Source organism: Mirounga angustirostris, unplaced genomic scaffold (assembly GCF_029215605.1).
Source record: "Mirounga angustirostris isolate CCGP_5_RB_7025 unplaced genomic scaffold, mMirAng1.0.hap1 SCAF_5, whole genome shotgun sequence".
In the NCBI taxonomy this organism is placed as follows: Eukaryota; Metazoa; Chordata; class Mammalia; order Carnivora; family Phocidae; genus Mirounga; species Mirounga angustirostris.
In genome coordinates this window covers 178665228-178691585 of record NW_026991713.1, presented here as the reverse complement: position 1 = coordinate 178691585, position 26358 = coordinate 178665228, and the positions used below count along the sequence as shown (strand labels likewise).

The 26358-nt window shown below is 62.1% G+C and overlaps 2 protein-coding genes across 15 annotated transcripts in view; both read right to left on the bottom strand.

Moving 5' to 3' along the window:
- Positions 1–16585, bottom strand: part of MAD1L1 (mitotic arrest deficient 1 like 1) — a 315585-nt gene extending 299000 nt beyond the window's left edge. For 5 of the 11 annotated variants that reach the window (XM_064593403.1, XM_064593406.1, XM_064593409.1 and 2 more), the window contains exons 1-9: positions 16293–16474; positions 13481–13643; positions 10641–10781; positions 8390–8569; positions 5873–5997; positions 4972–5053; positions 3954–4084; positions 3713–3827; positions 1759–1820 (exon numbers count right to left, since the gene is read on the bottom strand). In XM_064593403.1, the coding sequence (XP_064449473.1) occupies positions 1759–1820; positions 3713–3827; positions 3954–4084; positions 4972–5053; positions 5873–5997; positions 8390–8569; positions 10641–10781; positions 13481–13630 (986 nt within the window). In that variant the 5' untranslated portion in view covers positions 13631–13643; positions 16293–16474. The other 6 variants (XM_064593404.1, XM_064593405.1, XM_045875920.3 and 3 more) reach the window with 6 other exon arrangements.
- A 1088-nt stretch (positions 16586–17673) lies between these two features.
- MRM2 (mitochondrial rRNA methyltransferase 2) lies at positions 17674–25906 on the bottom strand. Of its 4 annotated transcripts, none has more exons than XM_064593422.1 (3): positions 25753–25906; positions 20841–21133; positions 17674–18753 (listed from the first exon to the last, which is right to left on the bottom strand). In XM_064593422.1, the coding sequence occupies exons 1-3, from the start codon at positions 25758–25760 to the stop codon at positions 18311–18313; spliced, it is 744 nt and encodes a 247-aa protein (XP_064449492.1). In that variant the 5' UTR covers positions 25761–25906; the 3' UTR covers positions 17674–18310. The 4 variants fall into 4 exon arrangements, with proteins under 4 accessions (XP_064449492.1, XP_064449493.1, XP_054362699.1 ...); XM_064593423.1 differs by having other exon boundaries at positions 20841–21130; positions 25753–25820; XM_054506724.2 differs by lacking the exon at positions 25753–25906 and adding an exon at positions 21333–22419.
- Positions 25907–26358: the final 452 nt, after the last annotated feature.

Below are 26358 nucleotides of genomic sequence, written 5' to 3'. Positions count from 1 at the left end.
GGAGGGGTAGAGGAGCCGGGGTTTCCAAAGTGCCCCCGGGAGGGACCGCGGACAGGCTGACAAAGCACGTGAAAGAAAACCTGCCCCCCTACAGGAGCCCCTCACCACGGGGTGCCAGGAGACCAGGACCACAAGGGTGCTCCACCTGCTTCTCGAGAAGCCTCCGGCTGCTCAGAAGGGACACGGGCCCCGCTCCACAGCGCGTGAGCGTGCTCATCTTCACACACACGGCGAGGCCCGCACTGCGTTCCCTGCACAGACCTGAAGGGGACACACTCACCAGGGGCCGGCAGGGACACCAGCTCTGCTCTACACAGTCCCCTCTCCTACCCCCGACCCCGACCCCTCACGTCTGACAGCCCTCAACCACCCCCTTCCTCTCCCTCTCCCGGGCCCGGCCACCCGTTGAACACACGACACACAGACGCACAAGCAGGTGACCAGGCGGTCAGCTCCCTGCACACCAGCCACACTCACAGAAGGCCCTCTGGTTGGAAGTGAGACCGAAGGGCTGGAGGAGTAGCGCATTTCCATCCGGGCCAGAGACGGCGGCCAGCCGTGCCCCAGCCCCGGGCCTGACCGATGGTGAGAGCTTTGTGGCACACACTGGGCGTTCAGACACGCCGGCGGCTGGGCTGATCGGGCGCGTGTGGGCCTCTGGTCTCCCGCAGAGAAAGAAGTCACGGAGGTTTCTCTTCTGACCAGCCTCCCTGGGAGCAGGAGGGAAGCCTTCCGGTGAGTTAATGAGCGCAGAGAGCAGGAGGAAGCACAGAACACTCAGGCCCCCGCGCTGGGCCGGCCCAACACGAGCCTGGGTCCTGCGGGTGCGGCTCACGCGCGAATAATGCTGGGCGGAACCACCGCAGGTCCCAGAACCAGCAGCAGGACGTGTCATCGCAGGACACCTCTCTAAAGAAAGTTCTCAATCTTGGCCCAGTTTCCAGGAGCAGCACGAAACACAACTGAGAAGCTACAGGCTTAAAGTCACACAAGCAGGAAGACAAAAGGCTCTTGAAACACCAAAGCTCCAAGGACTCAGCCCGGACGATCGACCTTCCGCCACCCCTCTCCCAGGCTGGACCCACCAGACACTGACAGAGCTGCGGGGAAGGGGGAGTCCGCAGTGGAGCCCAGAGTCCTGGGGACCGAGGGACAGGCAGCAACGCTGGAGAAAGAGGGAAAGGGGCCCCCAGAAGGATGGGCGGCAGAACGTGTGGGACTGTGGGCAGGGAGCGGCGGAAAGATGCCTGCCCTGGCCATCCTCCCCAGCGGAGAACGAGAGGCCAGCTCCCTGCCCGGCAGCCCCCACCACAGCCCCCCTGCATCCGGCCGCTCCCCTGCTGGCAACAGCTTGACACAGAGGGTCCCAGGCTGCTGCGGGGGCCAGACGGGCACAACAATCCTCCACGATGGCACCTCCCCTTTTCTCCCCAAAACTCAGTTCATCTCGGTTGTGTTTGCCTAAAAGGAATGGCCTGCCCCAAACGCAACTGCTCCCTGAGCATACACGGAGTCCCTTCGCAAAGCCCGACGGCGCAAGGCAATCAGATCCCTGCCGACACTCGGCCACCGACCTTACGTGAGGAAGTTGCTCAGACTTCGGCAGGAGAGTCACTTCGGGCCCGTCCCCGCCATGGCGGAAGTACCTCACCCGACGTGAGCGGCCCCAGCAGGAGCCGCCCCGGCAGCCTCGAGCAGGGCGGCTGCTGGCGACGCCGGGGAGGCAGGGCCGTGGGGTCAGTGGCGCCCTCCGCCTACCTGATGCTCAAGCCCGTGGTCTGCTCCAGCCGCTCCCAGCTCTGCAGCTTTGCCAGCAGCCTCTGGAAAGACAAGGAGGTGAATGCTAAGAGCACCGCGACCCCAGCATCTCCCTTCCGAGGCCTCCGCGGCCGCCTGCTGCCCTTCTTCACGCAACCCCACCTCAGGCCCCAGACCAAAGAGCCTCACGCAAAGGCAACAGCGATGAGGAGGATGTTAAGTCTCCCTGATCCCTCAGAACAGCCTGCTCTTATCTCTGAGCTAAAGGCCGAAGCGCCCCGAGTCCACCCCGGAGCAGACAGCTTACGCCCACCACGAGCACGCTCGGCCTCATTTGTTCGCGGTCCCACCGAGTCAGGTAAGAGTCTCAGCAGGGAAAGCACCGGGGAGTAGGGACAAGGGTGGTAAACAGCCGCATGCGTGGTCCCATAAAAACAGCCCGCGCCCCAGGGCAGACCTGGGCGCTGAAACCACAAGAACCCGCTGCCTCTCCCACGTTCCAGGGGCTCCACAGGACGCCGGGCCCCAGGGTAGACACATTTGGCCTTAGAGCCAAACTACCCCCAGCTGACATGGCCGACTCGGGCCCGGGGCCCCACAGGCAGAACAGGAGGTGGGGACATCGCCTGCCTGGCCACACTCTGACCCACATCCCACGTCAGAGTTTCCCCCACCTCTTCCAGAATGCAAGCAATGTGAGGGCAAGGACCACGTGCCTCTGTCTGGCCTCCCCCCACCCCTTGCCCAGGCCAAGCGCCCTGCTCGCATCACTGCATTCACTCCGTCACCGGACGGCCTATCACATGCGGGGCACGGCTGGTTAACGACTCTGTCGCTGGAGCCGATGTTCAGTGACCATCCCCAAGGGCCAGGCACTGTTTAAGCACGGGACGTGAATTCACTGAGCCCTCCTGACCCTGCGAGGCAGACACTGCTCTTCCTCATTATACAGGCAGACAGAGAGGCTGAGTCACCTGCCCAGGGTCACACAGCCACCAAGCATCCATGGCGGGATTTCACGCGAGGCAGTGTGACTCTGGAGACAGAATCTTAACCAATTTCAGAAGTGCTGAGAGGAGACACTGCTCTGTCTGGAGCTGTGTCTTCAGGCTAAGTCCGTACGGAAGCCAGCATCCTAGAGGAGCCTGGCTCCCGCCCTGCGCGGCCAGAGGCGGCCTGTCTGGCCAAGAGCAGGCAGCCGCCAGCACAGCCCCATTACCCAGGAAACAACAGAGGCCCGTGGCTTAGGAGGAGGAGAGCAAGGCCGAGTGGCGGCGTCACTTGTGTGCCCTGGCTGAGACAGAGCTTCCGCGCCCCCGCACGCGCACGCGGGAGAAGCGGGATGCTTGCAGCACCAAGTCCTGCGGCCAGCTGTGCCACATGGCCCCACAGACCGCCACGGGGAGTCCAGGAGCAGGAGAAATGGAGCCCGGGCACCTGCTCACAGCTGCGGGTGGGAACCAGGCTGGGGTCGGGTTTTCCACACCGCCTCCTCTCTCTGACTCACTACCTGTATCAGCTCTCGCGTTTCCGCCGGACGGCTGAGAACACAACACACGCGCTCACAGCTCCTTCTGGAGGCTCTTGGGAAGAAGCCATTTCCAGCCCTCTCCAGCTTCTAGAGGCCCTCCTCCGTCTCCCACACCAGAGCAGCGGGGGGGTTGGGTCCTCCCCACATGACACCTCTCTGACTCCCCCACGCGTCCCCTGCCCATGCGAGGATGCCTGACCCCGGGCCACTGCACTCCCCAGCCGAGTCTCCCCACCACGGGCTGGCTCACGAGGGCCTGCCCAGGAGGCCGGGCACAGTTCTGGGGCCACTGTTCAGGCCTCCAGCAGCCCAGCACTTCCACGTTTCAGGAGGGGGACTGGAACACTGGACTGAAACACCCAGGGTCCCCCGGACAGACAGAGGACACCCACAGGGAACAGCCCACTGTCCCCGGGGCCCCACCTCCTTCTCCAGCTCCAGGACGACCAGACTCTCCTGCATCTTCTCCTGCCGTCCCAGCCGCCGCCGCAGCCCCTCCACCTCCTCCCTGAGCAGCCCATTGGTCTCTCGCATCTCCCTGGCAAGGCCGGAAACATGTCTGTCAACGGGCACCTGGGGACGGGGGAGGGAGGGAAGGAGGAAGGAGGGGGAGGGCAGCCTGGCATGGCCGGCCCTGCCCTGCACCCCGCCCTGCCTGCCTCACCGCAGGTAGGCGCTCTCCTCCCGCAGCTGCTTCAGCTCCCTCTCCATCTTGGGCAGCCGCACCAGCTCAGACTTCATATTCTTCACGACCGCAGCATCCTGTTCCTGCAGGGACAGCTTCTGCTCCAGATCCTGAGGGAGGCCAGGGACAGAGAGGAAAAAGTCGACCCCCATGGCCCGGCCCCGCTCCAAAACACCAGGGGTGCCTCTGTGCGGCGTCCTCCGCGTTCCCTTCCAGGGGCACCCCGACGTGGCACTACAGGCCGGGGTCACACCTCGGTGCTGCGCCGCCCTCGGGCGCGAGGCCCTGGCACACACCTGCCCAAGGACAGGCAGCCAAGGCTCCCTGAATAAGCACGTCGGTCCAACACAGCACTCCTCCCCTGCCAGACCCGCTCCAGCCACACTAGACCCCGCATAACAAGCGAGTCTTCTGCACGTTGCGGACGAAAGCCTTTCCTTCACGACCTGCAGTCCCCTCGAGACACACTGGGGACAGCTGGCATCCGTCAGCGACAAGTCAAGGAACAAGCTCAGCGCGTGAGACCAGGACCAAGTCAGTGAGTCCACAGACATTAAGAGGTGCAGCTCTGCGCCCCGTGCAGGCCAAGCAGCGGGGCCAGGGCAACACAGGACACAGGTAAGTCTGGGAGAAGGGCAGACACTGCGCCGTGCAGGCAAGCCCGCTGCGGGAGGCGGGCCAGCGGGCTGCACAGCGGGGAGGTGCCAGAGCCGGGCGGGCACCACGGCCAGAGAACGGCACGTGGGAGAGCAGAGGCGGGGGGTCCAGGAGGCCGAGGCCTGACAGGGAAGCAACGCTGGGGGGAGGTGGGGGGCAGCAGCCCCAGCCCCGAGCACGGCACACACAGAGACAAGCGACAGTGTCCACAGTACGTGGGCACGGGCAGCTCACGGTCCCCGGACACCCGAAGCGTGCCCCGGCTAAAGCAGCTGGATGGCTGAGACCACCACCGGGATGTCCACCAGACACAGCCTGCGCCTGAGACGGAGTAACGCACCCTGATCCTCTGCTCCTGGTCGGCCCTCGCTTCCTGGCTGGCCTGGAGCTCCTGAACCTTCTGATTAGCCTCCTGACATTTCCTATCGAGAGAAAAGCACATCGCGTGCAGATAGAGGTGGGTAGTAAAGCCAGCAGTTACCCTCACCCTAGAGGCTCTCCAGTGTGCACCCCCCAAACCCCAGGGCACTGGGGCCTCGGTCTCCTCGGGTCACACCCCCAGCTCTCTTCCCTCGCCTCCGCTGCACACCCCTGGAACGGCCGCAGCCGAGGCCCCTCCCGTGACCCCCCCACGCCCCCAACCCTACCCAGGAGCGTCCAGAGCTCTCCTAGGACGACACCTGCGAAGGTAAAGGCCGAGATCCCAGGGACAGAACTCCGCCCTCTGACCTTTCAGACTTCCATGCCTGCTCAGAAGGTGGCCTCCGCCTGTACGGCCCCTCCGGCCCACACCCCACCCGCCCCAGGGGCGCCCCACACAGCCCTTAAAGCCTCACTTCTGGAGAAGCTCTCTGCGAGCAGGGGGCCCAGCCCCCAGGGAGGGAAGAAATGACTGCTCCCTGCTGTTGTCCTCAGAACATTTAAAACACTCCTCACCCTCACTTCAGTGGTCCCTGTGTCTGCAGCCAACAGCCTATGGACGGGGAGGACAGACCCTAAGGGCACCTGTAGGTCCTCGGGGCTCGGCACAGACGGCGCGCGTGAACACTGGGTGCACAGACCGCAGAGGGCACAGGATGACGAGCCAAGGCCTTCCTGTTCACGGTCTCCCACACCAGGAACCACCGGACGCGCAGCCCGGCACATGCCCCAGCAGGCTTCAGCCTGACCGGACCCAGGGCGACCCGCGGGCAGGCTCACCCGGCAAAGGGGCAGGGCCCCACCCCAGCGCAGCCACTCACTTGTGCTGCAAGGCCAGCTGCTCCTTGAGCTCCTGCCTCTCAGACTCCAGGCTCTTCACCTGCATCTCCTGGTTCATCACGCTCCACTGCAACTCGGAGACCCTCGCCTTCAGCGCGCTGATGGTCTGAAGGGGGGGACACGGCTGCTGCTTACGGGCTGTGACGCACACACAGAGGTGAGCTCCTGACCCACAAGCCCACAGGACAAATGGCCCCAAAAGAGCCTGCACCTGCCACCCCCTCCTGTGGGCAGGGACCGAGCCCTCTTCTCCCTTCCGACCCACGACCTGGGCGGGGACGCCACACCTCAACCCAACGCCAGAGTATCCTGGCCTGCGGCCGGCCTCGCGCTTCCCTCAAGCAAATGGGAAAAGACTGGGTCATGGGGATGGGCTGCCTGCCGAGAGGCCGCCCCATGATATCTGTCACTTGGGACCCTCGCTTGTGCCCAGTGTGCTTGTGTGGCTCCCCGCACCACACCTGCCCCGAATGAGGCCCCACCATGCCCCCATCCCAGCTAAACACTCCCTGGGAACCACAAGCACGTCCTGCCAAGAAATCAGAAATGCAGGACTGAGGCCGTCTTCAGAACGATGCTACGGGAGCCCCCCGAGGACGGAGGAGCCACGGGAATGCCTCGGCCAGAAGGCAAGAACGGGGCCAAACATCCACCCCTGGGGAAAGCGCAGGCATGCCCTCAGCCAGAAAGCCGGGGCTGGGGAGGCCGGCCCAGGGCCAAGCCTCTGGACTTTCAGGGGCAGACCTGCTGCCCTTCCATCAGACTGCACCCCCACCAGGTGACCTCCCAGTGACCATCTGGTGACCGCTCTCCCTCTATGGCTTTCCCAGGAGAAGCCAGCCAATCAGGCCACCAGGGAAGCCCACTCAGAAGCATCCCTGTAAATTAACCTCCTGGACCAGAGGACAGGGACCCGGTCCAGCAAACGCCCCACAGTGAGGGACACCAGCAGTCCCAGGGCAACCCCTGCCAACAAGGAGGCCTGACACGCTCTCACATGGCCCGGGGGCCCACACCAACCCAGGACCCACGTTCCCCAGGGGAGGCTGACACAGGCCGTCCACATCCCTTACTCCATCCACCTGCTCTGTTACAAGGGTGCCTATCAACCCGCGCATCACAGAAGAATGGAGCCTAAAATACATTTAACTAGGAAAACGACCTTTGAGAAGTCTTCCTGAATCCAATTAACGCACACAGGACCCGGCTGCGGGAAAGCCCGGCGGTCAGCAGGAGGACTTCCCGGGGACGAGCATACGACCCAGGCACGGTGGGGAGAGCGCATGCAGGGGCAGTGATGATGGAGTCACCAGGGAAGGCTTCTCCAAGGAGGTACAAATAACAAACAAAATTCAGGGTCCTCCATCCTGACTGGCCGCCACCTTCCCACCCTGGCCCCTCTCTCATCCTCTTTGAAACCTGTGTGGCAAGGGTCTCCCCCGACCTCGCTCTTCACTGAACAGAGCGCAGGCCCCGCCCTCCCCCACGGGCCCCACACCAGCCTCCAGAACGCAGCCTAGGCAAGCCAAGGGCAGCAAGGGGACTTGTCTTGAGGCCGATCACAGCTCCTCTCCTGCCAACATCCACATCAGAAGACAGATGTAGGAACAACCTTAACATCCTCTCCAGCGTTGCCAAGGCAAAAATAACCTGCAGCCTGCTTCCCGAGATCTATCAAGTCGAGAAAAGCACGCAGAGACAGAATACCAATGATCTCGTGCCCTGCTCCCTCCCCGGGCAGTGCTTCATCCTTTTCCTCACTGCACCTGTGATCCGCAGCACCGCAGCAAAGGGACGGGGAAGGTCAGGAGAGTCCAGTTTCCACCAGCATCCATGTCTGGGCTCTGTTTCTAAGATTCATACAACTTTCAACTGGTAGAGACAGTAAGAACTACAGTTCACGTATGCGCTGCCTCCAAAGACGTTCTCAAATACTAACAGACCTGCTAATAACCAAAGAAATGCAAATCCAGGGGCAACACTACACCTTTGGGAAGGGGGAAAAAAAACCCACAAGTACTTCCAGAAGATACCACCATCCGTGACAGGTAAGGCCACAGGGAACCCAGAGCCCTCAACAACGGCGCCAGGACAACATGGCACTGGTAGCAAAAGCCAGACGCTGTCCCCAGAGACCTGAAACCCCACTCCCAGGAGTATGTCAACATCAGTAACAGAAGTCAAAAGCCACGTGCAACCTGCCGCATGTGTGTGCATGTACATACATCTACCAGGACGCATGCACGTAAGCAAAGTTTTTATACGACGAAATGCACACTATTCAACCACTAAAACACACAATTACAAAGACTAAGTGTTTGATTTATGAACTGAAGGCCACAGAGTGGAAAAGGAGTATTTTTACTAGGATTACGACAATGCAAACACTGCACACACACGGCAAGGAGGCGGAGGAAACCGCCCAGCACCGTGGTAGGAGCACCCCAGGGCACCTACGCCTCTCTCTCGAGAAACGACACCCCTGGGACAATCCTCACCTCGCCGGCGGCAGCCAGGCCGTCCTCCTTCTCCCGCAGCTTCTGGCTGGCGGCGTCCAGGCTCTGCTTACACAGCCTATGGCGCTCCAGCTGCTCCTTCATCTTCTCCTCCGCCTCGGCCTCCCGCTCCTGCAGCTGCCGAATGCGCGTCAGGAGCTCCTGGTTGCGATCCACCTCGCGCTGCCAGAGTGGGGAGAGTAAGTGGGAGCCGGGAGGCCCACCCCACCCCTCCCTCAGGACGGGGACCCCTCCTACACCGGTGCCAGCCACGCAGCAGGCCCCGCTCACACCACCAGAGGCCAGGCCCCTCCAGGCACGTCTTCTCCCACAGACCTGCAGAACCACCGTGCGTCTTATGCTGGGAAGGCAGCCCCAGGACTGAGACTCCTCACTCTGATGGACCCGGTGGTCTCCGGAGATGGCAGTCAGCCACTTAGGAGCTCACCCTCAGCCCCAGAAGCAAAGGGACCACCAAGTGGGCACCTGATGCTGCTGACCTCTGGCCTCTCCCTGGGAGGCGGTGCTGCAGAAGGCCCAGCAGCACACCCGAGGCAAGCGCTCAGACCAGGCCTCTCCAGCCCAGCACCACGGAGGACCTGATGAACACAGAGGGACACGGCCCGCTCGAGGGGGCTGCAAGTCTGGCCTCAAAGAGTCGGGGGACCCTTCCACAACGCAGGGCCCCTGGCAGCCGCACCCCAGAGCGGCACATGGCATCTCTACCCAGGCTGCCCATCCCAAGTTCACACAGGCAGTCGCTGCAGGTCCCCAGACCTCAGACACCAACCAAAGTTTCACCATCTGAGAGGTTCTGAGATCTCCACCCGTGGCCAAACTGGAAGTCCCTGAAAAACCATGACACATGTCCAAGACGCAAAGGGACAATTTGAAAGCCACTGGCTCAGATGGTTCCAGATCACATTCAACTATGTCTGTGGGTGGGAAGGGAAAGGCCTCTCAGAGGGAGGCCAAGCCCAGCGAGGACCTGGGATTAGCTCAGCCCTGTACGCTTTGATTTCCCCCAGAAAAGACTTCCACCAACCGTGAGACAAACCCCCCAACTCGTTCCAATGCATTCTAAGCACCTTTAAGGTGCCGCGGCCTGCACTGCACCCTGGAGACCCAAGGCAGCCAGGACAGGTCTGGCCCTTGATGGACTAATGGCTCAGGAAAATTCCAGTGGCTCCATACCCCCTGCCATCTGCCCGAGAGTCAGGGTAGTAGCACCAACACCCCACTTCCTACTACCTGATGGCCCCTGGTGCCACCTTTGGCCCTAATGACGCACTTTTAAGAGCAGCAAGATTCCCACGGCCTCTCCCTGTCCCTTCCCACTAGTTCCTCCAGGACTGTCCCTCCTAGGACGACCCAGAACACCAGCTAAAGCCCCACCTTAGGAGGAAGCCCTGGGAGCAACACCAGAGCAATGCCAAGGCCGTGGGACCCACTCGTAGGCCATGTTCCTGGGCTACTAGGCCCACACGGCACACCACAGCCAGAAGCCTGCATACCAGGGTCGAATACATCCACCAGCATCACACCCCGGAAGACATCCGCTATTTTTACAGGACTAGGAAAACGTGCAAATGTGCCACATAAGGCAAGAATGGGGCCAGACATCCACCCTTGGGGAAAGCGCAGGCAGGTCAGAGACATGCCGGTCCAATGCTTTGCCTAAGTCTTGGCAGCATTTCCACAAATCATGAGCACTCATTGAAAACCTCTGGCAAAGTGCTGTTGATCGAAGCAAAAAAAGGGATCTATGCCCTCAGTAAAAGCCTAGTACCTTCCCTAGGTAATGGGGGGTTGCATTTGCCCAGTCTGCCCTGAGTAAGCCAGGGACAACAGGAAGTACCCCCAAGACTGGAGATCCTTGCTCTGAGGCCCTATAATCACGTGAGCAAGATTGGTCCGGCCTGGGCCTGAGACCTTTACACAACCCGGTGACTTTCTACGCCTGTCATCCTGTGGTACCTCGTATTTCTGCTGGATTTACACCCCAAGTCTTCGGGGCAGGGGGAAGTGGGGGCTGGGGTGGGGGTGGCAGGGAGAACAGGCAGCCCAGCAGAGAGGCATGCGCGCAGACAGCCGTCCCCCCGTGCACTGCCCCCCTCAAGGACATCAAGCATAGCTGCTGGCTATGGCCGAACCAGGCCGTCCCCCGCAACCCAGAGGCAGAGCCCCCAGGCTCCATGCCGGAGGCTTGCCTGCCTCAGGGCCTGGCGGGCACCGTGCTCCTGCTCGCACCCACCTCATAGCGCCTGGCACTGGTGCTGGCCGCCCGCTCCAGCTCCACTCGAGCTCTCTTGTGGCTCAGCTCCATCTGCATCTTCTCCCGCTCCACCTGGACGACCTGGGACTTGGAACGGATCCGCTCCGCTCGTTCCTCCAGCTGACCAGGTCACACCCAAGGGGAAGAGAACCCTCAGCAGCGGTACCAAATAGGTGAGCGGCTTGTCCGACACTCACACCAAGCACCTGCCTCCAACAAGGCCCATACTCAGCCCTGGGGAAGAAGGATGGATGCTGGGCCCTTCGTTGGAAAATGGGTGGGGAGAGGCAGTAAACAAAGAGGAAATAATAACAGGAAGAGAAAGGTATACTTTCAGATGACAATGTGTAGGCTTGTTCTAGAAAAGAGGGCATGTTGGTTTCCTATTGCCGTGTAGAAAATTACCACAAACTCAGCAGCTAAAACCCCATGTTATCAGTCAGGTTCTATGCACAGAAGGCCGGGCACACATGGCCAGGTTGTCCGATCAGGGTCTCACAGGCTAAAATCAACACTGGTGGCCAGGTTCTAAACTCATCTGGACCTCAGGATCCTCTTTCACACTCACACGGCTGAAGGACTAAGGTCCCGCTTCCTTGCTGTCAGCCCCAGGCTGCTGCCAGGTCCTAGAAGCCACCCACATCCCTTGCCATGTGGCCCTCTCCACCTCCAAAACCAGCAAGAGAGAACCCCCCACATGCAGAATCCCTCTCCCACTCTGAGTAAGTCAGGCCCACCATCTTCAGGTCGACTGATTTCTTAATTATGCTGGCAAAATCCTGCTGCCACAAAACCACGTTAGTGTTTAAGTGGGAGAAAGTGTGGTCCACCAGGGGCCAGGGACTTAAGAGCCATCTGAGGAGTCGGCCTACCACAGAGGGTAGGTCTAGCCTTGAAGGGCCTCAGAAGACACACCAAACAGTTCCGCAGAACCACTGACCGTGTTAGGGCATCGTCCTCGCGTGGACTAGAGCCTGAGCGTTCTAGGAATGGCTGGTAACACAGCAGCCCCCGGGCAGTAAAAAGAAATGCAGAACCTCAGGCTGCACCCAGAGACGCCACATCAGAAACCTCCTTTACACATAGCCTCCGGGATTCATACGCACACCGAAGTTTGAGAAGCACGGGCTAGAGCGAGGGGTTCTCAGTTCCACCAGGGACACCTGGCAACATCTGGAAACACTGCTGACTGTCAAAAGAGGGGGTGGGAGCATGTGTTTGCTACCAGCATCCAGTGGGCAGAGGCCAGGGATGTCCCTTAACATCCCATAAGGCAGAAGCAAGTGCTGCAAAACAAAGAATTCTCCAGCCCCAAATGCCGGCAGTACCAAGGCTGAGAAATCCCAGGCCAGAGGAAAGGCACCTTCTCTACCCGCCCCCTCACACATCTTTGAGGGCCCGAGTCCACACTTTCTTTATCCTCTGGCATTTTCTCTCATTTCAGTTCGCACCAGCTGGAGTGTGGGGGTTCCGAAGTCCACCCTCATCAAACTCACCGGCCTTCCCAGTCTCGGCGGGCAGCGAGGGCCCAGCCACTCCAAAGGACGGCCCCCAGCTCCCGTGGGCCCTACTGCACAGCGGCCAGGAGCCCCAGAGAGGCGGTCCGTGGCCACATCTTCCTGGCCCACAGACTGCATTTGAGGGAAAGTAACTGAAACATGTTTCTATTTAAACCAACACTGACATGGAGCAGAGCCCCTGTAAACACTTTCCCACAGAAACACAAGCATTAAAAAAAAGGGCAAGGGGGCGGGGACTGCCAGACTCTCCAGACCTGTGGGATCCCAGTTCCCCCACCTGCCGTTCGGGGCAGCTTGGCAGGGCACCAAACCACTGCCGGAAGTGCCGAGACAGCACAGGGCCCGGTCAGGGCCCTGACAGGTCTTGCAGCTGTAAGACTCTGACCAGCTCACTCTGCCTACGGGATCCCCCACACGGAGGAGGCCCTCCACAGCACCAGCTTAGTGAGAACCGGGAAATTCTAGATTCTATAGTTCCGACAGACTGGCCAAAAGTTCCCAAACATTTGCATCAACAAGGTTACAACACGTTTTTAGACCAAATTGCCAACTTCTTATTTTGCCAGTGAGCAAGAATCAAAAGCAAAACAAAAAATTACCACCATTATTTCCAAAACAAGTGCTTTAACACCAAAAACAAACACAAAAGATCCAATTTCGGAATAAAAAGTCTTTGCCAAAAAATGGCAGTGAGCAACTCAGTCCACTGAACAAACAAAATCATTCAATTATTTATTCAATAGCAAATGAACGCATGCAAACACAGGAGCATTTGTTTAACCAGTGTTGCCTGGGCCTCTGCAGGGCTCCCAGAGCCACAGGCCGTTACCGAGGACCGGCCCCAGCTGCACGAGCGGGGGGCTGCAGCTGCCTGACGCGGCAGCCGTGCGGACTGGCAGGGGCCAGGGCCAAGCTGCACACACCACCCCCTCCTCATGTGGCCCCAGTGACCCCTGGGGGGCCCCAGGAGACTGACCCCTCAAGTTTGTGGAACCTCAAGTCGTCCAGGAGACCTGACCCCTCTCTCATGGTCTACAGTAAGCATTGCCAAGAACGTGAAATCAAGTGAAATAAGAATTCCTATAGCAAAACTGCAGAAGCCACATCGTGGCAGACTGAAGCCACGATCCGCAAACAGCCCCACATAGTCTGAGACCAGGACATACTCAATCTTTCTCTACTTTCTCTCTACCCCTCAACACACAGGGCACTCACCTGACCTACCTGGCACCTGAACAGGCCCCACCTAAGGGCAGGTGTCTTCTACCCAGAGACCCCTTCGCGCCACAGGGCACTCACCTGCATGCTCTGCTGGTACTGCATCTGCAGAGAGCTTGGGGCAGAGGCGGAAGCGTCCAGTCCAGACCCTGCCTCCACCCGCTGAGAAATGAAGTTGTTCAAAGACCTCAGGGTGGACAGCACGGTGGTGTTTTCCCCCAGGTCGTCCATGGCCACTGTGCTTCTGGAGGAAGACAGGGAGGGTCACCGTGAGCCTTTACAGGCCCCATCAGCTCTACCAGCAGCCCCACGCTCCCAGTGCCTCTCGGAGTCCTTACGATACCCCAGCGTTCGTAACCACAGGTCGCGGTGAGCTGGCAGCCCAAACTCATCTGTAAACTGGGGCTCATGAGAGCCACCGCACACAGGTGCTGTGAGGATGAGTCCAGCAATACGTTTCCAGATGGCAGGGGTGCAGCCAGGACCGCAGCTCGTCACTCTGCCTGTAACTTCACACAGGACATCTCAGGTTCCACAGCGGGCCAACTAGGTCTTTCTGCACATGTTCCACACATCACGAAAGTGGGGTTTCAGAAAGTTACAGAACGGACTGGAACCCAGGTCTGTGTGGCTCTAAAGTCCAGTGTGCCGCACAAGCCAGTGCATGGCAGAGCACAAGCAACAGCAAAGAACTGGCATCCCCAGGGGGACCCCCTGGGCGTAGGTTAAGCATCTGCCTTCGGCTCAGTTCATGATCCCAGAACCCACATCAGGCTCCCTGCTCATGGGATAGTCTGCTTGTCCCGCCCCACCTTGTGCTCTCTCTCTTGCTCTCTAATAAATTAAAATATAAAAAAAAAAAAAAAAAAAAGAACCCACATCCCCAAACCCGTACCGACCGTGGCCTGACGCCCGCCCGCCAGCCCGTGAGTGGGGAACATCCCAGGTACAGTTAATGAGCAAAGGAGTGAATTCCCACAGGTGCATAGGTAAAAGGCTGGCCCTAAGTACTGGATTGGAAACAGCTCCCTGCCAACACCCCAGGGGAAGAAAGTGAGGACTCTCACTCGGAATCCCTGTTGGAGGAGAACAGAGCCCTTCTCCTGTGGGCCACATCAGCACCCCGGACAATGCGACTACGCTCAGCTCCTCTCAAACACACTGTGGATGGAAAACGGATTGCAAGACAGAACAGGACCAGCACCGAGTGCTGAGAGCCTGGCAGATACAGGCCCGGGCGGCAGGAGACGGCAGAGGTCAGCTCCAGAAGGCAGGCCCCTCCGTCTGCCAAGATTAGAGCGGGGCCATACTCTCCCTCCCCTAATGCGAAACTCAGCCACTAGGTCCTGTTCGGGAGAGGCCATCCCCTGGAGGAACTGACGTGTGTAATCCACTGGAATGAAGAGCACACACACGTTTTCAACTGCCTGGAACTAAGCCCCTGCACCAGGCACGCGATTAGGCAGCAGCTCCGACTCCATCACTCCATCCTCTTCATCCAACGGACTCCGATCTTCAGCACCCCAACCGCGGAAACCGAAACCCCGGGAAATCACAACCCCTGGGCTGCGTGTGCAGAGCGTGCTGCCTGTGAGCTGCCCTTCTGGGCCCAGGCACCGCACCGGCACTTCTGCAAACTCTGGGCACACGGGCGGCTCCGCCAGACCCCAGGCCCCGCTCCGACCCCCGACCGCCCGCCGCCACCAGTGAAGCCGGCTCGGCCCCCGGCCCCGCTCGGCCCCCGGCCCCGCTCGGCCCCCGGCCCGGCTCGGCCCCCGGCCCCGCTCGGACCCCGGCCCCGCTCGGACCCCGGCCCCGCTCGGACCCCGGCCCGGCTCCCCGCCACCAGTGAAGCCGGCTCGGCCCCCGGCCCCGCTCGGCCCCCGGCCCGGCTCGGCCCCCGGCCCCGCTCGGCCCCCGGCCCGGCTCGGACCCCGGCCCCGCTCGGACCCCGGCCCCGCTCGGACCCCGGCCCGGCTCCCCGCCACCAGTGAAGCCGGCTCGGCCCCCGGCCCCGCTCGGCCCCCGGCCCGGCTCGGCCCCCGGCCCCGCTCGGCCCCCGGCCCGGCTCGGACCCCGGCCCCGCTCGGACCCCGGCCCGGCTCCCCGCCACCAGTGAAGCCGGCTCGGCCCCCGGCCCGGCTCGGCCCCCGGCCCCGCTCGGACCCCGGCCCCGCTCGGACCCCGGCCCCGCTCGGACCCCGGCCCGGCTCCCCGCCACCAGTGAAGCCGGCTCGGCCCCCGGCCCCGCTCGGCCCCCGGCCCGGCTCGGCCCCCGGCCCCGCTCGGCCCCCGGCCCCGCTCGGCCCCCGGCCCGGCTCGGACCCCGGCCCCGCTCGGACCCCGGCCCCGCTCGGACCCCGGCCCGGCTCCCCGCCACCAGTGAAGCCGGCTCGGCCCCCGGCCCCGCTCGGCCCCCGGCCCGGCTCGGCCCCCGGCCCCGCTCGGCCCCCGGCCCGGCTCGGACCCCGGCCCCGCTCGGACCCCGGCCCGGCTCCCCGCCACCAGTGAAGCCGGCTCGGCCCCCGGCCCCGCTCGGCCCCCGGCCCCGCTCGGCCCCCGGCCCGGCTCGGCCCCCGGCCCCGCTCGGCCCCCGGCCCGGCTCGGCCCCCGGCCCCGCTCGGCCCCCGGCCCCGCTCGGCCCCCGGCCCGGCTCGGCCCCCGGCCCCGCTCGGACCCCGGCCCCGCTCGGACCCCGGCCCCGCTCGGACCCCGGCCGGGCTCCCCGCCACCAGTGAAGCCGGCTCGGACCCCGGCCCGGCTCCGAGGGACCGAGGGCGGCGAGGAGGAGGCCAACGGGCAGGGGAGAGGGCAGCGCCCGCGCCCAGCCCGTCCCCGGCCCGGCGCGCCACCCACCGCCGCCCACCGGGGCCCCCCGCGCCCGGCAGCTCACCCGAGCCGCGGCCGATCCCCTCCGCCTCTCAGATCTCCCTCCTCCACGCCCGCGCCCGCGTGTCGCGAGACCTGCCGCGCGCTCTCGCGATATCTGGGCAGAGCCGACCGTGAACCCCCGGGTCTGCGCCCCGGCGAGCCCTGGGAGCTCCGCGTGCGCCCCGGAGACCTCGCCGGGAGGACTCTCACCAAAGGCCGGCCCGCGGGCCAGTCGGCGTGCCCGCCTCGCCCAGCGGGACGGACATCCACTGGGGCGGTGGCCGCTCACCGTATTGTGTAGAATAGCACCGCCCAACGGTGGCCTCTTCGGGCCAAACTTTCCGGCTCTCGACAGCTCCCCGATTCTGCTACAGTATTGGCTGGAGTTAGTACATCTTTACTTTCCTCCGGGCTCAATGGAAAAGCAAAATACTCTGCTGCTAGGCTATCCTCCCAGGGCCCTGTGAGCTCCCACAGCCAGAGACCCTCGTCCAGTAACAGGGGTCTCCTTCCCTCATGAACCTCCTCCTCCCTGCCCCCCTTCCCCAGAGGGAGCACCCGAGGGTCTGCACCACCACTCCCCCCAGGGTCTGGAGGGTCTGCACCGCACCCCCGGGGTCTGGAGGGTCTGCACCGCACCCCCGGGGTCTGGAGGGTCTGCTAGCCCCCCAGGGTCTGAAGGGTCTGCGCTGCACCCCAAAGGTCTGCACAACACCCCCCCAAGGGTCTGGATGGTCAACACCCCTCCCCGAGGGGCTGGAGGATCTGCACTGCCCCGGGGGGGGGGGGGGGCGTGAAATAGGATGGGGGCAGGGGATGTGCTGGGGGTAGGACAGGGAAGTCTAGGACATAACTGACTCCAACCAAAAATAACGTGAAAAAATGCTAAATCCGGCCTCCAGCCCACTTCAGAGTGCTGGACCGAGCCCTCGGGCCCTGGTGGAGATTATGCGTATCTACCTAGGCTCTCCCCCAGCCCTGTCCTTGGGATTTAATCAGCAATAGGGTCAATACACTTTTCTTTTTTTTTTTTTTTTGTTTTAAGATTTTATTTATTTATTTGACAGAGAGATAGACAGAAGAGCACAAGCAGAGGGAATGGCAGAGGGAGAGGGAGAAGCAGGCTCTGCACTGAGCAGGGAGCCCGATGCGGGACTCAATCCCAGGACCCTGGGATCATGACCTGAGCCCAAGGCAGACGCTTAACCATCTGAGCCACCCAGGCGCCCCTCAATACACTTTTCTTGAGGGATGAGCACACCTCCAGGAAATGGCTTTGAAGAAACCAATTTTTATAAAAACAAACTTAAAAGCATGGAAAACAAACTGAAAAGCATAGAAATCCCTTAAAAATCGTACAGTCTATGTCGTTCTGTAAAGCTGCATCGAGTTCCTGGAAGAGAGCACAAGGAAGTAGATGTTCACACCACATGGATGCTTGCTCTGGCCACTGCCAGTCTTGGGGGCCGCCGGGGTTTCAGCAATAAAACAAAGCATGACAGCCCCCTGCATAATTCATACCAAATGTCTTCCCTAATTGCGGGGAACTCCCGCTACTTGAGGAAGGGATTAACACATCATCCACCAGAGAGATGGAAATTAATCCCCAGGTTGAAAGTTCAGGTTTTCACATGCTACACCGTATAAGCAAAATGACAAGGAGAAGCCTGGGTGTTGCGGTCAGTCGGTCAGCGTGGCAAGGGTGGAGACTCTCTGTTACACGGGAACACTGTGACATGACAGTTACATCAAGGTTACACCAAGGCCCTTGTGCGCCCCCGGCTCCTTCCCACTGTCTTTTCATCCTTTCCACTCCGCCTCACAAATCCCATTCTAGAGACTATTTCTGATCATACATCCCGGCCAGCAAATATCGTTTTGTTGTATCTTTTTGGCTTAAAACAAAGGCCCCCCACTTGTCCTGCCTGCTGCATCCTGGATCAAACCCTGGACCCCGTCCCCCGCCCCCCAGCCACACTCCCAGCAAGAGCTCAGATGACACTTGCAGTGAACAAGGCTCAGAAACCACAGGAAAAACCCTCAGTCCTCCGCAAACTCCTTCCCTCTTTGGTACTGTGTGGCCAAGAGGTACACCTCTGACGACTCCTTCCTGCTGGCGCTGGGTTTCACCGTCCTGGTGCTCTGGAACTGCTCTGTCAGTCGCTTCTGTAACGCCAGGCTTTGACTTCCAGCCCACGTTTTGCAGAGGAATGTTCCGCCAGGGTGCAGGACATCTGAAGCCAGGTCCAGAAGGGATGAGCACAAGCCAATGAGCCTGTCGTGATCCAGGCTCCGGATCCCTGTGGCGTTGGGTGCCATGTCACTCAGAATCACATCTGCTCTTCCTCCAGGAAGCAGTTCTTGGATTCTCTGGAGGATTCTTGGGTCAGTCACATCAGCCGGGCACAGAAAAGTTGCTCCCTCCAGGGGGAATATGTGAAGAAGATCTACCCCAAGCACAAAGCCAACAGGAGCACTGGGATCTAAAGAAGACAGGGTGAGTCCATTATTTACACTCTGAACCATTCCTCAGAAATACGAATAGAAAAACAGAAATACAAATAGAAAAACAGAAATAAAAAGTCAGGATGAAGGACAGGAGCAAACATGAAAGATGTGGACACAAGGCCCTTCCCCTGCTCTATCCGTCTACAGAGGCTGGCCTCACTCTGCATGTGAGGAATCTGGGGCCCAGAGAAAAGCGCCTGTCCCAGAGCACAGGACTCCAACTCTGATGTCATGTCACTTCCCGAGGCCTGCTCTCTGTGAGGGGTCTTATCTCTGAGCAGCCTTTCTGACAAACTAGAACAGAAGAGGACACACTAATACATAAAGTACCTCTGCATTAAATCAACATGTCCATTCTGCAGCTTAATCCAATTTCTTTCAATGCAGAAACTACTAGAAACGAGCCAAGAAATGGGGGATAGAGACCGGTGGAAGACAAGGTACAGAACGTGACCCCTCACCCCGGTTTGAGAGGCACCCATGGTGCAGTAAAGAGGCCACTGTTTCACCAGCCCCGAGCAGGCCCTGGTGTCCCCTGTCCGGGGAGGGCCCCTGCTCTGCAGGGGGGACTAGTTCAGGGTGCATAGACTTGCTGGTTCCCTCTGCTTAGCAGAGAGGCTGTTCCATGGTGGGGTAACGTGCATTTTACTCCTAGCTAAAGACCAGAAGTCAGGTATTTTGCAGAGTACATTTTTCAAAGGAGAAAATGCCATTTTCACTCCTGGAAAGGAGGACATCCCACATCTCATTTTACGCACTTGACTTTCTTTCCTTTGATATCCCATGTGTTCTAACCTTGGGGAGGGTCCACTAGAGGCAAATGGCCTTGGGTGCCTTTTCCAACTTCTGGGAGGAAAAGAAACCCAATCATTTTATCCACACTCTTTGCCTCTGCCACATTCTTCCTACAGGTTAAACTTGGCCATTTTCCTCCTTCTCCTGAAGAGCAATTACGGGGACAGGAAGCACTTGTTAGGTCTATGGATAGGCTCAGGGGCAGGAAAAGGACCTGGAGTCTCTGACACAAATGCCTTCACTTAGGCGGTGTTTACCGAGCTACAAATACTGTTTTTCTCCCTGTTCTAGAGCCGCTGGAGGCGTCCCGCCCACAGTAACGAGGCTGGGTCTTAGCCGTGAACCCAGGGAGCAGCGCTCCCAGCCTCTCTCTCAGCAGATCAGCGAATTCCTCTGAACCTCATTTTTCATTAGGACAACGGGCACAGAGCCCTCATTCTGCGTGTCGGAGAAGGGTTCTTGTGAATCGGCACATTTCACGTAATGCCAGGGACCATGGTACCCTCCGACTTTAGGGTAGGAAAGAAAGGGGGAGGGATGCTCAGCACCGCGGGGTGCACACTAGCAGAACACCTGGGAAAGGAGGCTGGCCGAACAGCACAGCTGTCCTCTGGAGTTCTGCACAAGCATTCAAAAGGACAACATGGTGTTCTAAATTGAGGGTACAGGCTTCCCTGTTGATTAATCAGGGGAACCATTTTCCATATAGAAAGTCTTTGATGAAATCCTTAAATACAAGACTGCAAAAGCTGAGTCCCTCAGGCTGAGCTAGAGGAGAGAACCCAGAGCCCCAGCCACGGGTGCTCCTGGACCAGCCCTGGCGGGACCTCGGGGACACCCAGGGCTTCAAGGTCCAGGACCTGGAAACCCCTGTGGTTGATGCAGCTGTGCTGTCGTGGGAAGATGTCAATATATCAGCACGTGGAAAAAAACAGCTCCATCAAGGCTCCAAATCAGCAAGAAGAACGTGGATGTGGAATACCAGCGTTTGTGAACAAGGAAATGCACGTATGTAGTTATGCATGCAAAAGCGAATTCTGGAAGGGGGCACGCCGACGCACTGACGGACACACAGACGCGGTGTGACTTGCGGTGCTTTAAATCTTCACTACAGCTTTGCACCGTGTCCGTCATTTTGAAAACATCAGTGTCCCGCTTTCACCCCTCTTACTACCAAACAAGCCACCAAGTGGCTGGGCCGCCCCGAATCCTCCGGTGGAGGGCAGCTGGCTTGCGCCTCCACACCCAGGGTGGTCAGAGGCCCCACCTGTGCCCGCAGCGTTGACCCTCCGCACGGCCACCTGGCTCCACGCCCCGGGGGCCGCCCCACAGTCTAGCACCCGGAGGCCGGGCCGCAGGATCCGGTGCCTCTCGTCCACCTGCAGGAGCTTGAAGGCACTTCGGCACCGGTAACTCTCCACCTTCGCGGCCTTCACAAAGGGGTCCTTCAGCTGGCGCATCAGCCACAGGCGCTCAGCCCCGGTCCGACCCCTGGAGTGACTCCCAGCGGTGCGAAACCTTTGACACTGAAGGGACGCGCCTATCAGCTTCAAGGACCTGCTGCAGAAAAGGGGAGCAAACAGGCTGGCATCACACAGATAGGCAGGCTCCCTGGTTCAACCCACGTGTTTGTAGAGACGGTGCCCGGAGGCCCGAGAGGGGAGAAGACTTGGCAAGGCTACCCAGCCAGAAAGCAGGCGGAATGGGGTGAACGGAGTCCCTCCCCAAATCCGTGTGTGGAAGTCCTAACCCCAGGTACCTCAAAATAGAACTGGTCTTTAAAGAGGTGGTTCAGTTAAATGAGGCCAGATGGGTGGCTCTGAATCCATGACTGGTGTCTTCATCAAACACAGGACACACGTGCACAGAGGAAGGACCAGGGGTGGGGCCACAGGGAGACGGCAGCCACGTACAGGCCAAGGAGAGGGGCCTCGGGAGAAACCAGCCCTGCCGACACCTTGAGCTGGGGCTGCAGCCCCCAGCACTGAGTGGGCAGTTTGTGTTGCTCCAGCCGCCTGGCCTGGGTGCTGGCTCCCCGCGCCCAGGCGAGCGAGCAGAGCAGGCGTCGCCTTGTAGCAAAGAAGCGTCTTTCGCTCACGGAAGTCTTCGGAAGGAAGACTCAGACGTCACTGAGAGTCACTTTCCCTGTGTCAACCCACCTTCTTCCAGCACTGGTTAAGAGTACCATTAACATTAACAAAGGTAACACTCCCGCTCACCCGGTACAACTTTTCCTGGGGCTCTGCGGGACTGCAAGGGAACCCCCCGGGGACAGACCCTTGCCCTACTCAGCTCCATGTCTGTGGGGGCCAACACAGGGCCTTACCAGTCACACTGCCGCATACAACTGAACTCTACCTGTGTGAGCAGCTGAAGGACAATTTCCAAGTCTCTTTGGCAAAGTCAAGTTTTTAAGTTTATTGACTGCCAGGAGCTCCCCCTGCATCCCCTCACGAACTCTCAGCACAACCCTACAAACTAAGTTCTGCATCCATTTCTCTGATGGAAAGAACCTACCATCATCCCCCTGGCTCCAGGCCAAAGCCCCTTCAACAACAAAAGCATGTTGACAAGATGTGGACACAGCAACTGTATTCGCAGCCTTCAAAGAGCCGAAGGGGTCTCCTGGAAGGAGCACAGAGCTTTCCTGGGCACCAGAACCAACTCCCACGGTTGGGGGAAGGCGGGAAAGCAGAGTCACACACGCTGAACCTGCAGATCTGCGCAGCTGACCTCCAGCGCCTACCCACGTCTGGGATTCAGCCACATGGCCACTAGTGGAAGCCCTGTGCCACAGCCTTCAGACCTGCTGTGCCCTTCGCAAGCTTCCCCTCCACCTGCAGCGCCCCCTCACCTGTCCCCACTCTTCCCCCGCCACCACCTGCAGCGCCCCCTCACCCGTCCCGACTCTTCCCTGCCCTCCACCTGCAGCGCCCCTCACCTGTCCCGACTCTTTTCCCCACCTTCCACCTGCAGCGCCCCCTCACCTGTCCCGACTCTTTTCCCCACCTTCCACCTGCAGCGCCCCCTCACCTGTCCCGACTCTTCCCCCGCCTCCACCCGCAGCGCCCCTCACCTGTCCCCACTCTTCCCCCGCCTCCACCCGCAGCACCCCTCACCTGTCCCCACTCTTCCCCCGCCTCCACCCGCAGCGCCCCTCACCTGTCCCCACTCTTTTCCCCACCTTCCACCCGCAGCGCCCCTCACCTGTCCCCGCTCTTCCCCGCCCTCCACCTGCAGCGCCCCTCACCTGTCCCCACTCTTCCCCCGCCTCCACCCGCAGCGCCCCTCACCTGTCCCCACTCTTCCCCCGCCTCCACCCGCAGCGCCCCTCACCTGTCCCCACTCTTCCCCCGCCTCCACCCGCAGCGCCCCTCACCTGTCCCCACTCTTCCCCCGCCTCCACCTGCAGCGCCCCCTCACCCGTCCCGACTCTTCCCCGCCCTCCACCCGCAGCGCCCCTCACCTGTCCCCACTCTTTTCCCCACCTTCCACCCGCAGCGCCCCTCACCTGTCCCCGCTCTTCCCCGCCCTCCACCCGCAGCGCCCCTCACCTGTCCCCACTCTTTCCCCACCTTCCACCTGCAGCGCCCCTCACCTGTCCCCACTCTTTCCCCACCTTCCACCTGCAGCGCCCCCTCACCTGTCCCCACTCTTTCCCCACCTTCCACCTGCAGCGCCCCTCACCTGTCCCGACTCTTTTCCCCACCTTCCACCTGCAGCGCCCCCTCACCTGTCCCACTCTTCCCCCGCCTCCACCCGCAGCGCCCCTCACCTGTCCCGACTTTTCCGCCGCCTCCACCTGCAGCGCCCCTCACCTGTCCCCACTCTTCCCCCGCCTCCAATCACAGCGCCCCTCACCTGTCCCCACTCTTCCCGCGCCTCCACCCGCAGCGCCCACCTGTCCCCACTCTTCCCCCGCCTCCACCCGCAGCGCCCCTCACCTGTCCCCACTCTTCCCCCGCCTCCACCCGCAGCGCCCCTCACCTGTCCCCACTCTTTTCCCCACCTTCCACCCGCAGCGCCCCTCACCTGTCCCCGCTCTTCCCCGCCCTCCACCTGCAGCGCCCCTCACCTGTCCCCACTCTTCCCCCGCCTCCACCTGCAGCGCCCCCTCACCCGTCCCGACTCTTCCCCGCCCTCCACCTGCAGCGCCCCTCACCTGTCCCCACTCTTTTCCCCACCTTCCACCCGCAGCGCCCCTCACCTGTCCCCGCTCTTCCCCGCCCTCCACCTGCAGCGCCCCCTCACCCGTCCCGACTCTTCCCCGCCCTCCACCTGCAGCGCCCCTCACCTGTCCCCACTCTTTTCCCCACCTTCCACCCGCAGCGCCCCTCACCTGTCCCCACTCTTCCCCCGCCTCCACCTGCAGCGCCCCCTCACCCGTCCCGACTCTTCCCCGCCCTCCACCTGCAGCGCCCCTCACCTGTCCCCACTCTTCCCCCGCCTCCACCTGCAGCGCCCCCTCACCCGTCCCGACTCTTCCCCGCCCTCCACCTGCAGCGCCCCTCACCTGTCCCCACTCTTTTCCCCACCTTCCACCCGCAGCGCCCCTCACCTGTCCCCGCTCTTCCCCGCCCTCCACCTGCAGCGCCCCCTCACCCGTCCCGACTCTTCCCCGCCCTCCACCTGCAGCGCCCCTCACCTGTCCCCACTCTTTTCCCCACCTTCCACCCGCAGCGCCCCTCACCTGTCCCCACTCTTCCCCCGCCTCCACCTGCAGCGCCCCCTCACCCGTCCCGACTCTTCCCCGCCCTCCACCTGCAGCGCCCCTCACCTGTCCCCACTCTTCCCCCGCCTCCACCCGCAGCGCCCCTCACCTGTCCCCACTCTTTTCCCCACCTTCCACCCGCAGCGCCCCTCACCTGTCCCCGCTCTTCCCCGCCCTCCACCCGCAGCGCCCCTCACCTGTCCCCACTCTTTTCCCCACCTTCCACCCGCAGCGCCCCTCACCTGTCCCCGCTCTTCCCCGCCCTCCACCTGCAGCGCCCCCTCACCCGTCCCGACTCTTCCCCGCCCTCCACCTGCAGCGCCCCTCACCTGTCCCCACTCTTTTCCCCACCTTCCACCCGCAGCGCCCCTCACCTGTCCCCGCTCTTCCCCGCCCTCCACCCGCAGCGCCCCTCACCTGTCCCCACTCTTTTCCCCACCTTCCACCCGCAGCGCCCCTCACCTGTCCCCGCTCTTCCCCGCCCTCCACCTGCAGCGCCCCCTCACCCGTCCCGACTCTTCCCCGCCCTCCACCTGCAGCGCCCCTCACCTGTCCCCACTCTTTTCCCCACCTTCCACCCGCAGCGCCCCTCACCTGTCCCCACTCTTCCCCCGCCTCCACCTGCAGCGCCCCCTCACCCGTCCCGACTCTTCCCCGCCCTCCACCTGCAGCGCCCCTCACCTGTCCCCACTCTTCCCCCGCCTCCACCCGCAGCGCCCCTCACCTGTCCCCACTCTTTTCCCCACCTTCCACCCGCAGCGCCCCTCACCTGTCCCCGCTCTTCCCCGCCCTCCACCCGCAGCGCCCCTCACCTGTCCCCACTCTTTTCCCCACCTTCCACCCGCAGCGCCCCTCACCTGTCCCCGCTCTTCCCCGCCCTCCACCTGCAGCGCCCCCTCACCCGTCCCGACTCTTCCCCGCCCTCCACCTGCAGCGCCCCTCACCTGTCCCCACTCTTTTCCCCACCTTCCACCCGCAGCGCCCCTCACCTGTCCCCACTCTTCCCCCGCCTCCACCTGCAGCGCCCCCTCACCCGTCCCGACTCTTCCCCGCCCTCCACCTGCAGCGCCCCTCACCTGTCCCCACTCTTCCCCCGCCTCCACCCGCAGCGCCCCTCACCTGTCCCCACTCTTTTCCCCACCTTCCACCCGCAGCGCCCCTCACCTGTCCCCGCTCTTCCCCGCCCTCCACCCGCAGCGCCCCTCACCTGTCCCCACTCTTTTCCCCACCTTCCACCCGCAGCGCCCCTCACCTGTCCCCGCTCTTCCCCGCCCTCCACCTGGCTCCGCGTTGGACGTCCTCTCCTAGGCACTTCGCCCGGGACGCCCGCGTCCGCGCCCCTTTTTCCGCCGAGGGAACCCGGGACGCACCGCAGCCCCTCCTCCTCCCGCACGCTTGCAGCAGGCGCTCCGTAAACGACGACTGCGCGCACCGCCGCGACCACCGCCTGGCTCACAACCCCACTCACCCAGCCATGAGTGCAGATCCGCTCCGGCCGCCCGCGCCGGAAGTGCCGGCCTCGCTTCCGGCCTGAGACCACGCCCCCGGAAGCGGTGCCCGGGTTCAGAAAGCGCGCGCGGAACGCGGGCTGGGGACCCGGCACAGGGGAGCCGGGGAGCGGAGCCCGGGTCAGGTGAGCAGGGAAGAGGGGAAGGGGCGGGGCCGGGGGATGGGGGACCGGGGAGGGAGGAGGGGAGGAGGGAGGGGTACCGGGGAGGGGGGAAGGGGACCGGAGAGAGGGGAAGGGGCGGGGCCCGGCGATGGGGGACCGGGGAGGGAGGAGGGGGGCTCGGCGGACCTGGGGGGAGGGAGGAGGGGAGGAGGGAGGGGGACCTGGGAGGGGGGAGGGGGACCGGAGAGAGGGGAAGGGGCGGGGCCGGGGGAGGGGGGACCGGGGAGGGGGGGGGCTCGGCGGACCTGGGGGGAGGAAGGAGGGGAGGAGGGAGGGGGACCTGGGAGGGGGAGGGGGACCGGAGAGAGGGGAAGGGGCGGGGCCCGGGGATGGGGGACCGGGGAGGGAGGAGGGGCGCTCGGCGGACCTGGGGGGAGGGAGGAGGGGAGGAGGGAGGGGGAC

Coding starts and splice junctions, on each gene's coding strand:
- MRM2 (XM_064593422.1), bottom strand. Junction 18,754..20,840: donor GGTCAACGCTGCGGGCACAG/GTGGGGCCTCTG, acceptor TGTCTTCTTTAG/ATCCCAGTGCTCCTGTTGGC.